A 13,074-nucleotide genomic window follows, 5' to 3' on the forward strand; every position below is an offset into this window, starting at 1 on the left:
ACTCATGGCCTTGGAGGAGATGCCGGGCTCGGAGTTGGGGTCATCACTTTGTAGATGTAGATGGAATAACTCTCCATCCTCGACCTTCGCCGCTTCTTGCCACCCTTTGCTGCCGGTTTCTTTAGGGCTTTCTTCACTCCCTTCTTGGGAGCTGGTTTCTTCTCATCAACCATCTTCAGTTTCAGACACAGAAAAGGCAGCCTTGGTAACAACTTTAATTGTTTTTTTCATGGCCATAATAGGCTGTTGACAAATATCTAAATGATGCGCGATGACTTAGGGTCGCACGAATGACGTCATCACGTCATTTTTGCGCATCGGGCCCGCCCCTCCACGCCGACGGCAATACTCTGGCCTTAGTCTCAGATGGGAAAATTCCGCCCCTGGCTGAGGCACAGAGAAAATTCAGACCAGAGTGTGGGTCATCGTAAACAAAAACATAATTACCTGGAAAAACTCAGCAGCTCTGGCAGCATCGGCGGAGAAGAAGAGTTGACATTTCGAGTCGTCATGACCCTTCAGCAGAACTGAGTAAAGTTAGGAGAGGGATGAAATATAAGCTGGTTTAAGGTGGGGTGGGGGGAGAGAAGTTGGGGGTGGGGGTGGTTGTAGGGACAAGCAAGCAGTGATAGGAGCAGATAATCAAAAGATGTCACAGACAAAAGGAACAAAGAGGTGTTAAAGGTGGTGATATTATCTAAGAAAATGTACTAATTAAGAATGGATGGCAGGACACTCAAGGTACAGCTCTAGTGGGGGTGGGGTGGAAAGACTGACAGGGTATTATAGTTATAGATTTAAAAATAATGGAAATAGGTGGGAAAAGAAAAAACTATATAAATTATTGGAAAAAACAAAAGGGAGGGGAAAGAAACGCAAACTGGGCGACCGCTTTGCAGAACACCTGCGGTCTGTCCGCAAGAAAGACCCAAACCTCCCTGTCGCTTGCCATTTTAACACTCCACCCTGCTCTCTTGCCCACATGTCTGTCCTTGGCTTGCTGCATTGTTCCAGTGAAGCCCAACGCAAACTGGAGGAACAGCACCTCATCTTCTGACTAGGCACTTTACAGCCTTCCGGACTGAATATTGAATTCAACAACTTTAGATCTTAAACTCCCCCTCCCCCCACCCCCTTTCCGTTTCTTCCCCCTCCCTTTTGTTTTTTCCAATAATTTATATAGTTTTTTCTTTTCCCACCTATTTCCATTATTTTTAAATCTATACCTGTAATGCCCTGTCAGTCTTTCCACCCCACCCCCACTAGAGCTGTACCTTGAGTGTCCTGCCATCCATTCTTAATTAGCACATTCGTTTAGATAATATCACCACCCTCAACACCTCTTTGTTCCTTTTGTCTGTGACATCTTTTGATTATCTGCTCCTATCACTGCTTGCTTGTCTCTACAACCACCCCCCCACCCAACTTCTCTCCCCCACCCCCCCCCCCCCCCCCACCTTAAACCAGCTTATATTTCACCCCTCCCATAACTTTACTCAGTTCTGTTGAAGGGTCATGAGGACTCGAAACGTCAACTTTGTTCTTCTCCGCCGATGCTGCCAGACCTGCTGAGTTTTTCCAGGTAATTCTGTTTTTGTTTTGGATTTCCAGCATCCGCAGTAGTTTTTTGTTTTTATATCTGTGGGTCATCGTGTGCGGATGGGGGGGGGGGGCAGCCTTCGGTTCGTCGCCTAGCAACGGGGAGGGGGGCGGGGATTGATGCCTTACGTCACAGAGATGCGCCGGATCGAATGTTGGGCTGAGGGGCGGCTATTGAAACCAGTATTAAACCATTAAAACCAGTATTAAACTAGTATCAAAACCATGCCGCCCGACCCGTCGAATCAGTAAAGTTTTATGGAAGTTTCTCGAATGAACGGCGGGCGGCAGCGGACCTTGTTCCAGAGCTGGGGCAACAAAGCGCCCGGATTCCAGTCCGAGGGCGGGAGGAGCGCCGATACCGGGCCTGCGGACCGCCCGGCTCAAATCAGGCGGAGGCGGGAGGAGGAAACCCCGGCCCCGCAGGATGGCTTCCAGGACGGGGAGGATGACGACGTGCTGCTGGTGGCGGTGTTTGAGGCTGAGCGGAGCCTGGGCGGCCCGAGGCCGGCCTCCGAGAGCCAGCCGCCCGCCAGTCTCCCTGGCTTCGACCCGTCTTCTGGCGATATGTGGATCTACCCGAGCAACTACCCGCTCCGGACCTACCAGTTCGACATGGCCCGGGCAGCCCTCTTCGACAACACGCTGGTGTGTCTGCCCACCGGCCTGGGCAAGACGTTCATCGCGGCCGTGGTCATGTACAACTTCTACCGCTGGTATCCCTCGGGCAAGATCGTATTCATGGCCCCGACCAAACCTTTGGTCGCTCAGCAGATCGAAGCTTGTTACAAGGTGATGGGCATCCCGCAGGGCCACATGACAGAGATGACAGGTAACTGATGAGCGTTTAAACTGTACTAACCCGCAGTGGATTCCACAAGAGCAGGAGGGGCCTGGGTCAGCAAATCTGCATCAAGGCTTGATAGAGGTTTGCACCCAGTTTCCATGGGTTAGGATAGTGTTGCCCAACACATTAGGCAATAGCCACGTTTTTTAATCATTTCAGTTCAAGGGAGATTCAAGATGAAATGTGGGAACTTTAGACCCTTTCTGGTTTCAAATTACTTGCTCCATCTTCAATTTCCTTTTCCCCTCAAATCCTTGAATGTGTTGTTGCCTTCCAAATGCATAACCATCTTTCCCATAGCTTCCTGTTTGAATCCCTCCAACAGGCTTCTAGCCCTTCAATAGTACTAATAAAACCCTAACCAAAGTCACAATTGACTTCCTCTGTAACTGGAAATGTAGTGCATTTTCCTTCCTTGACTCCGTTGTGGAGTTTGGGGTGGTTAAACATTCTGTCCTCCACCAATGCCCTTCCTCTTGTTCAGTTCAATAGGACTACCCTTGTTTGGTTCCATTCTTACCTGCCAGAGCATTTTGAGCTCCTGAAGGCTATTACTAGAGATGAAAGGACAGTTCTAACATACAGCGTTATCCTTTATCTAATGGAAGTGGATGCCTCTGCTTCAACCTGGTTAATTAGGATTAAATTTTAATTAGTTGGGGCCAGAGGACTGCATTGTTCAAGTGTGGTAAGAGTGATTGCCCTTGACATTAAGGTAGCATTTGACCCAGTGTGGTATCATGGAGCCCGAGTAAAATTGAAGTCAATTGGGATTGAGGAAAACTCTTCCCTGGTTGGAGTCCATAGGAAGATGATTGTGGTTGTTGAAGGCTAACCATCTGAGCCCAGGACATCACTTTCTTAGGGTCCAACCATGTTCAGTTGCTGCATCGATGACTTTCCCACCACCATACAGTCAGAAGTGCGGATGTTTGTTGATGATTGCACAGTGTTCAGTATCATTCATAACTCCTAAGCTAATGAAGAAGTCAATATCCATGCAGCAAGGCCTGGACAACATGCAGGTTGAGGCTGATAAGTGGCTTGTAATATTGCACTGCACAAGTGCAAGGCAATGATGAACACTAGCACGAGAGAGTCTACTCCTGCTGCCCCCCCCCCCCACTTTGATATTTAATGGCATTAACATCATTGAATCCTCCACCATCAATATTCTTTAAGGTGGGCAGTTACCATTGACCAGCCACAAAAATATTGTGGCTACAAGAACAGGCCAGAAGCTGGGTTTTCTGCAGTACAGTTCAGTTTCTGACCTCTCGAAGCATTTTCACTATCTAAAACGTTTGCGTTGGTAGTGTGATGGAATACTCCCTACATGTCTGCAGCTCCAACAACACTCAAGAAGCTCGACACCAACCAGGATAAAGTAGCTAGCTTGATTGGCGCTCTATCTACCACCTTTAAATATTCACGTCCTCTGGCACATAGGCAGCAGTATGTGCCAACAACAAAATGCACTGCAGCAACTCATCACGGCTTCTTTGACAGCACCTTCCAAACCTGTGATTTCTACCAACTATTACAGAAGAGCACACATGTGGAAACACCACCACTTGCGAGTTCTCCTTCAAATTACAGACAATCCTGACTTGGAAATATATTGCCATTCATTCATCATTGCTGGTTCAAACCTGGAACTTGCTCCCTAACAGTACAGTGGGAGTACCTTCACCACTCAGACTCCAGCAATTCAAACAGATGGCTCGCAGCCACCTTTTTGAGGGCAAGTATAGATGGGCATTAAATGTTGGCCTTGCCAGTGATGCCCACATCCCATGAATGAATTAGAGAAAAAGTAGGCTTGGCGATTGCAATTTCTGTAAGGGAGGCTGTTGGCTATCTGTGATATTTCTTATGTGAAGAACCATTTTACATATCTATATATAGTAAAATATCCCCAATTGTTCAGTGCAAAGCCTCTATTTCTTTTCCTCATTCAAATGAGGTCTCATTTGTGACCTCATCAGGCATATGCAATTGTGCTGCATATGTTGTAAGAATATTCTTTATCAATTCTATTATTTTACATAGGACTAATGTAAAATTAATGAGACATGTATATTAATCGTGCTTCTACTCATGAGCAGAGCACAGATTTCTTCATCCTTCAATGATAGATGAAGTTCAAAATACATGTACATGCAATCCACTGATTTTTTGGCCTTACAGTAGACTCGATCTTTATTACTATTTCTAGGTTTTATTTGATTTGACACATATTTTACAATTCATTGATTGGCAGATGTTAGGATTCCAAAATCATAAAGTGAGCTTATTTTGGTTGCAGTGATCTAATTATTTAAAAACATTCTTGCAAGTTATGTCCTCTGAAGGCTGAGAAATGAGAAGTTACATTATCTTCTCCTTCTTATAGATTCTTTTGCACTATTCCCTGATTTGAGAGAGCAAGTGAATGGTCTGTTCCAAGCTAGTGTCACTTTTTAAAGTGTATTCTGATAATATATCCCAATCTTTGGTCTACCTGGCCATGAAATCTCTACTGTCAAGAGCGGGGAACTGGGTAGTCAGTTATTAGTGTTCTATAGCTGGCTATCAAGAGATAATTAGCCCCTGCCATTCAGAATTCTCCTTTCTGATATATTTTTCTCTTCTCCCCCACAAGATTTTACAACTTTTGCTTAACATACTGCCCACTTAGTTAATGCAAATTTGATTGAGAGCAGAGCAGAATGAGCATCAAACCTATGTTTGGACCTTGCTTTTTGGGTTTAATTGTTGGTTTCCTAATACACAGTGCCAGTGTAATGTCCTACAAATGTCATTCTTAATTAAAGTCATCCAGGTATCTCCCTCTATTCTTTTTTTAAAAGTGAATGAACTAAAATTGATATCTAGCTGAGCATTCAATAACTTTTGCAGGACAGACACAGGCATTGAATCGCCAGAATATTTGGAATGCCAAACGAGTTGTCTTCCTCACACCGCAGGTTATGATGAATGACCTTTCTCGTGCAGCTTGTCCAGCTGCTGATGTGAAGTGTTTGGTTGTTGATGAAGCTCACAAGGCACTCGGAAATCACGCTTACTGCCAGGTACAATACTGCAAAGGCTGTGCATTTAGCTTCATCATTTTGTGTGATTAACGTTTTGTGATTTTTCTTTTATTATTTCCTCTTTCTTTTGAAGGTTGTTCGGGAGCTATGTAATTATACACGTCAGTTCCGTGTTCTGGCTTTGACTGCAACACCGGGTAGTGACACAAAGGTTAGTTACTCATGCAGTTTATCCAATGTGTGAAATATATATGATTTCAAAGTTCATCCTTCATTTTCTGAAGACAAAATAACTGCAATGTACAAAGGAGTTAAATATAGAAGAAAAACTTTAAAGGTGCAAACACTTCAGGGCTGAAGGGTATCCATATGTTTGATTTAGAGATTTTGCAGTTTCTGTACTAGAAAATACTGTTTGGATTTGACTTTCCATTCTGTATTGAATGAAGTCATGAAAATGGATTTGTTATTGGAATGCAAGACAAGTATGAAATCTCTTCACAAGCAACAGTTGATGTCAACTGTCAATTGACTGAGGGCTTCAGATGGAGTCAAAAGGGCTGCATTATAAGTACCATGCATTAGACTTTCACTTAAATCATTTTCTGTCTTTGTTCCTGTCATGATTGGGTTGAAATTATGAGATATTTTGATTTACTCTTGATGTGATGCCTTATTCAGCTACATGTTCATTGCCCTCTTGGTATGTCCTAGCATTCCTAATTAATGAAATTGGAAGCTGCGAAAGCATTTGAAGATTGGATGGTCCATCAAGCCTATCCCAAGCAATCATGATGAAATAATGACTTCGGTGTAACCTCCCACTTATAGCCATGTATTCTACTGAGGGGAAAACAAGTTTAAGAAAAAACCTGGGGCAATTTAGGGAATAAAATTTGTGAAATTTCTCTCCAACCTTGGTGGATCAGGGGGAGAAATCGTGTGCTCAGTGGGGGAGGGGTCGTGTGCTTGGTGGGTCGGGGGGAGGGGCCGGGTGCTCGTGGGGTCGGGGGCGGGGGCCGGGTGCTCGTGGGGACGGGGGAGGGGGCCGGGTGCTCATGGGGTCGGGGGAGGGGGTCGGGTACTCGTGGGGTCAGGGAGAGGGGCCGGGTGCACGGTGGGTTGGGGGGAGGGGTCAGGTGGCCGGGGGGAGGGGGGGGTGGTGCGGGGTGGGGTGGGGTGATGGATTCAGTACTATAGTTTTCCATGATTAAGAAGGGTTTTAACTCTTCTAACTTTCCCTATATATTCTGGTAAGACAGTCAGAACTATCTGAAATCTGTGATTTAGGTCACAGTATCGATGGTTCCCAGTGCAGGGTAATTGCCCAACGGAAGTTTGGACTTCCCGGAAATTGCCCGGAAGTTTGGACTTCCTGGCAATTTCCGTGCAGTCCTTATGTGGGGTCTTCCCGGCGGGGGGTGGTGGTGCTGTGTTTGACACCCTGGAGATCAGAAGTTATGGGCCAACAGTTGTGTCGGACAGGCCGGATGGACCAAAGGGTCCTTCCCTGTCGCTATTGCCATGTTTTTTATATGTATATTGTATGTTTTTTATTCTTTCATGGGATGTGGGTGTAGCTGGCAAGGCCAGCACTGGTTGCCCCATCTCTAATTGCCCTTGAAGGTGATGGTGAGCCACCTTCTTGAACTGCTGCAGTCCATCTTGTGTAGGTACACCTAGAGTGCAGTTAGAAAGGGTGTTCCAGGATTTTGACCAAGCGACAGAGAAGGAATGGCGATTATAGTTGCAAATAAGGATGATCTATGGCTGGAGAGCAACTTCCAGATGATGGCATTCCCATGCATCTGCAGCTCTTTCTAGGTGGTAGAGGTCACAGTTTTGGGAAGTGCTGTTGAAGGAGACTTGATGAGCTGCTATACTGCATCATGTAGCTGGTACGCATTGCTGCCACCATGTGCTGATGGAAGGCGTGAATGTTTAAAGTGGTGAATGGGGTGCCATTGAAGTGGATTCTTTGGTCCTGGATGCATCAAGTTTCTTGTGTGTTGTTGGAGCTGCACTCATGCAAGCATGTAGAGAGTACTCCACCACATTCCTGACCTGTGCCTTGTAGCTGGTGGACAGGCTTTAGGATCCTCTTGTTCTCTCTAACCTTTCCACTTCAGATAGTCTAGTTAAATATTAAACACTTGAATTAAATCTCCCTGAAACTTCTCAATATAAAAAGATCCAGTTCTGTAAACCCTATCATTATAACTAAGAACATTTAATCTAGAGATCATACCAGTGGTGGTCCTTCAGCCTTTTTTGGGGCATATCCAATAAAGTCTAATGAAAGTCTTCTACAACAACACTATAATTCTTTTAGTTTTACACTGAATTGTTCTTGTAAATCTTGGTACTCTGTAACTTCATGGCACTGATCGTGCATCTTCAGAGACTTGTACTGTAATGTAACAGACCTCTTTTCCATTTAAACCATGGTATATACATGCTTAGCATTAGCCTCACCTACAGTCGTGATCCTGCCTTTATCTATATTGTGACATTTGCCAGGTGTGGACTCATTCCTCTGTTGGATGTAGATGAGATTGTAGTTTTATCCTCCTTATCTAGCACTAATATTGGCATTACGTTGTCATCTGTCGACAATGCTAACAACACCATCATCTATTGTGGACTGTGATTGCACAAATGAGCAGATGATTTGAGAGGCCTGATACCTTTCATGTCCTTTGGTTGTCCATATTGCTTCACAGCCATGTGAATGTAGTCACTGTAATGTAGATACACCAAGGTCCCACAAATAAATTAAATAAGTGACTAACTAATCTGTTTTGGTGGTGGCTCATGGGTGGATGTTGCTCAGGACAGCCAAAGAATTTTCCGAAACAAAAACAAAAATTGCTGGAAAAACTCAGCAGGTCTGGCAGCACCCGTGGAGAGAAAGACAGAAAGGGTCTGTATGACTCTTCTTCAGAACGGAAACTCTTCTTCAGAATTTTCTGATCTTCATATTGCACTATGAGACATTTTATGTCCATTTAACAGGCTGACTGGGCTTCAGATAAGCATATTAGCAAAAGATAGCACCAATAATCAGATTAATCAATGCTGCTTTGAATTATAAGCCTAGACCATGTGCCCTAATATAGAGTGAGACTTAAATACCATTCTTTTGTCTACGAAGAGCTACCAAGTCCTATGGCTGGAGGATGTTGAAAATACAAGTGTAAAGCAAAATCCCAGTCTCTAATTGACACATCCCGATCTTAACTGGGTTGTTAAGAGCAGCATCTTGTTTAAGGATTGTAGGTGATTTACCCTTGTCTAACTGTTATGATTCTCTTGCGTGAATGCACCAACCAGTAATGCAGTTGGGCTACTCTATTATTTATATGTAAAGATTTCTAATGCCAAGACTGACCAAAAAGTAGTATTTCTTACTTATAATTGCCTGAGACATCTTTACATCTGGTAACAAACGTTGATATTAGCCTCTAAGTCTCAACCCTACCACCAATACCTTAAATTGGGATTTAACTGTTCCGTACAGAGTACTTTGTAATTTTGGGTAATTTAAGGCGCAATAACAGCTACTTGCAATTATATAGCACCTTTAAATTTAGAAGATTGTCCTAGAGCACTTCAGAGATGTAAGCAAAAAAATATACGCTGAGGCAAAAAAGGAATTATTAGGAGGGCTAACCAAATGTTTGCCCAATGAATTCAGCTTTAATGTAGTTCTCTTAGTGGAGATGAAAAAATGGAAGGTAAGCATTATGGGGGGAATTCCAAAATGTGGAGTCTGGGGAGGGGGTTGAGAGGATGGAAAGAGTTTTTCAGGCAAAGGGAAGCAGGTTTGCATGTTTGTAGGGAGTTAAATTCTTTGAAATTGACATTGGGTTGGGAATCCTGACATCATCCCGCCCTTTTCCAGTTTCTGAGGGGTGGGATTGAAAGCAAGCAGGGAACCCCCTTGGATCTATCAAGTAAGTTGTTAAGCTAATTAAGAACTGTTTCAACCCTCAATTCTGTATTTCCAAGCCAGGGACTTTTTTTTCCAAACTGTCAGCAATTTGCCAGAATCAACAGGGTGCGTGCACAGTGGGAAGAGTTTCTTCAGTGAAACTGACAAGCTGGAAATGCTTTTATCAGTTCCAGCCATGGCTAGGTGAGATGCTGCTGTTCAAAGCACTCCTTCTCTTAGAAGTGCTGTCAATGCTTGATGGTTGATTGCCAACTTCTTGAAAGGCAGTCTAGCACTCCACTCACTTTCAGCTGTACCTCCCTGCTGCCAGCCTTCGCCACGGTATGAGAGCAGCTTATGCAGCTCTATCTTGCACCATTACCTTCAGCACAAGTAGCAGCAGGAGCAACATAAGCAGCATTACCAGCTACCTTCTCACCCACATGCTCCACCGAGCAGAAAGGGTGGACACTGAAATCCAGCTGGAAGGAGGCAAGATCCCACATATAGGGTCCATGGGTAGAGGATAAGCTGTTTCGAGATGTCTAAGCACCAGTGCCTCAGAAGGCTGATGATAGTTTGCTGCTGACACCTGACGTTTCCTGGAACAAGACCACCTTCCCATTGGAGAAGGTGGGCGTGTTGCCAGTGTTAGTTAAGGTGCCTGTCACTGCAAGGTTCACGAACTGCAGATTGACCCGCTGTTCCATCAGGGTCTTAGTACAGAAGATTCTGCCCTAGGTGTCTGATAGTACTGCCACCAATGGCAGTGATGAAGGAAGGGTAAATGAACAAGTGACTGGAGTTGGTGGAATGGAGGTTTTGCGGGGGGGAGTGGGGATGTGTAGGATTGTAGTACTGCAGGAGGTTGGAGAAAGGAAAGGTGTAAGGCCATAGAATTCAAATGAGGGTTGGAATTTTAAATTTTGGGTGTTGGAGGACTGGGAGGCAGTAGAGTTTAATGAAAGTTGGTCATGGGCAAGCAGCACTTGTTATAGATAGCAGATGTTTGGATGAGCCGATGTGGAAGATGGAAGGTTATGAGCATATTTGTATACTCCCATCTGGAGGTGACAGAGGCACAGTTTCAACGGCAGATGGGCTGAGGGAGGAATGAAGTGGACGATGCCACTTGGGTGGAAATAGTTGGCCTTTGGGATGGATGCAGAAGCTCCTCTAGGGTTGAATAATATTCTAAAGTAGCAAAGAATCATTGGGGCAGGAGGTGGACTTGGTGGCGAGCCCTGAATCTGATAGCTTCAGTCTTCAGTGTTTTAGCTGGGAGAATGGTGGCTCATCCAAGACAGGATGTTTGACAAGCACTCTCAAGCATGGAAGCAGTGGGAGAGTTTGAACAAGGTAGAAGTGGACCCAGTGTCAAAAGTATTAGCGTGTAGCTGAGGAAGATGGTGGAACAAGGATGGATCCTTGGTGACGACTTGAGCTTTTGGTGTGGAGGTTTAAAAAAGAAGCTGTTGCTAGAAATGTGTTGGCTATGACTGGATAGGAACTGGATGAGGGCAGTCTTATCAAGGCAAACAACATTGGAAAATTAATGAAGCAAGGCCGTGTGGTCAAAAGCTTCAAATGAGTCAGAGAGTAATGCACTACAGTCAAAGAAAATGTTTGCGACTGAGGGGTAGACAACCGATTGGAGAGATTCAAAACAGGAATTGCAGCAGAGTTGTTTTAAGGATCCTCAAAAATGGCAACATAGATTCATAAAATTTCAACACGGAAAGAGGTCATTTGGCCCACTCAGTCCATGCTGGATGACAAGCCATGCAGCCTGCGTTTCAACTCTTGGTCTGTATCCTTGTAGATTTATGGCTGTGCAAGTGCATGTCCAAGTACTTTTTAAATGTTATGACAGTATCTGCCTCTATCGGGGAGGCCAGCTCAATTGAGTACAGCTTTAACAGAGTACTTAAATCAGGATTTTGGTGAGTGAGGGAACTCAGTGCAGTGAGGGAAGAGATGCTGTTCTGGTCTTTCACAAGATGAGAAGTGGTCTGAGAGGGGGAACAAGAGACACTGAGAGCTGAGGTCTAGAGGAATTAACTAGGTGAGCAGGTAGGTGATTGGTGAGTTTTGTGGACATATTTTCCGCTAAACTGGGGCAGAATTTAAACTAGGACCAGGAAAGTGTAAGTACTGCATTTAAATTTATAACTTAACTAGTGAAACTAAATAATCGTTGAGTGCTATTTCAAATCTTGTAACTCTAATTAGTTAAATAAAAGTATAGTATTTAGAAATGAAGTGGGAGCTAAAGTAAACAATGATTCATTAGCGGATGAGACTTGGGAATTAATAATGGAAAACAAGGAAATGGCAGAGGCTTTGACCAATTATCGCAGCATATAAGTCAGCCTTTGAAGCCTAAAAACAAATTGCCCCGAAAATGGGGGTCGACTTACATGCTGAGTATAAATGTGAACAGCCAGTGTAAGTGATCACCATTTTGAAATGGGGGGAAAAAACACTGATTTAATTTGAATTACCGGTGTGATATATTTTTTTGAATTAATGAATTCGACAAGGATACCTTTAACCACAATCAAAATGTTTTAAAAACCGTCAAATTAATTATATTCGGTATCCGACGCAAAATTAATCAAATTCATTATGAGCCACTTTAGTTAAGGCATCATAAGGATCCCACTGTGGATCAGATTTGGCACTTTTGGTTTCAGAAACATCTCTCCACAACAAATGATCTTCCACTCTGCCCATTGAATAAATGATTGCATTGGATACTCTGCATTTTTTGAATGATCTCATGACAGTTTGTGTATTAATAGCATTGCACGTGTTGATGTCAACCACACACTTCAGGTGGGACAGTATGCATATTTCCACTCTGTGAAGGGCTTTTCTCTGTCAAACTCTTTCGAGTTATCAACAGTCACAGATTGCAACTCTTTTCGAGTACAATCACAGTTCTTGGTTTCCGGGAGTGGGACATGAACCCACAACCCTCTGATTCAAAGGCAAGGGTGCTATGAACTGAGCCACCTTCCTATTCTGTTTGGTGCAAACGATCCTTGATTAGCTTGTTGAGGCACACATCCAAAGGTTTACCTCTAGATGTTAGACTCCCTGGTCTAACTGCAATTTGGGTGTTATTTCTTCTCAGGAGCCTCTTGATCTCATCGACTATATGGGAACCTCAACATGTCCCACACATAAACTGCGTTCTTTGTGTAGGCCACCGGGATGCCTATTCCACACATTATCAATTTGCAACTTCATTCTATCCTCATCCATCTAACCATTGTCATGGGCAAGCACAAAAAACTGCTGCAGGGAACTTTATTTCGGCATGGTTTTAAATTTGAAAGTTATCATAGGTTTTAATTTGTTCCATCAGCCATGCAGACTAGTACCACAGTGAATCTTGTCTTACGTCCTGTGGTTTTCACTAGAACTGCGTTTGAACCTTTCCATTCCACAGTTCGGTTGCTGGGTACATCAAAATTCATGGACATTTCATTCATGGTGCTGATGTGACATGATGAGTACTTGTGTTTTAGCCGCTGTCTGATGAATCGCTGGGAAACTGGCAATTTTAACATCGTGGTCTTTTCATAGACTGAGTGATTTTAGTCTTCTGCCACAACACTAGACATTTTCAATCCATAAAGTGACTACACCAA

The 13,074-nt window shown here is 43.9% G+C and overlaps 1 protein-coding gene across 3 annotated transcripts in view; it reads left to right on the forward strand.

Annotated features, from left to right (window-relative positions):
- The first annotated feature begins 1,825 nt into the window (after nt 1-1,825).
- fancm (FA complementation group M) overlaps nt 1,826-13,074 on the forward strand; it is a 117,869-nt gene continuing 106,620 nt past the window's right edge. For all 3 annotated transcript variants that reach the window (XR_013579451.1, XM_078562324.1, XM_078562325.1), the window contains exons 1-3: nt 1,826-2,431; nt 5,348-5,520; nt 5,615-5,692. Coding sequence is in view for 2 of the 3 variants with exons in the window: in XM_078562324.1 (XP_078418450.1) it covers nt 1,858-2,431; nt 5,348-5,520; nt 5,615-5,692 (825 nt within the window). In the remaining variant the exon portion in view is untranslated. The remainder of the gene's footprint in view (nt 2,432-5,347; nt 5,521-5,614; nt 5,693-13,074) is intronic.

Source organism: Cetorhinus maximus, chromosome 18 (assembly GCF_964194155.1).
Source record: "Cetorhinus maximus chromosome 18, sCetMax3.hap1.1, whole genome shotgun sequence".
NCBI classification, from domain to species: domain Eukaryota; kingdom Metazoa; phylum Chordata; class Chondrichthyes; order Lamniformes; family Cetorhinidae; genus Cetorhinus; species Cetorhinus maximus.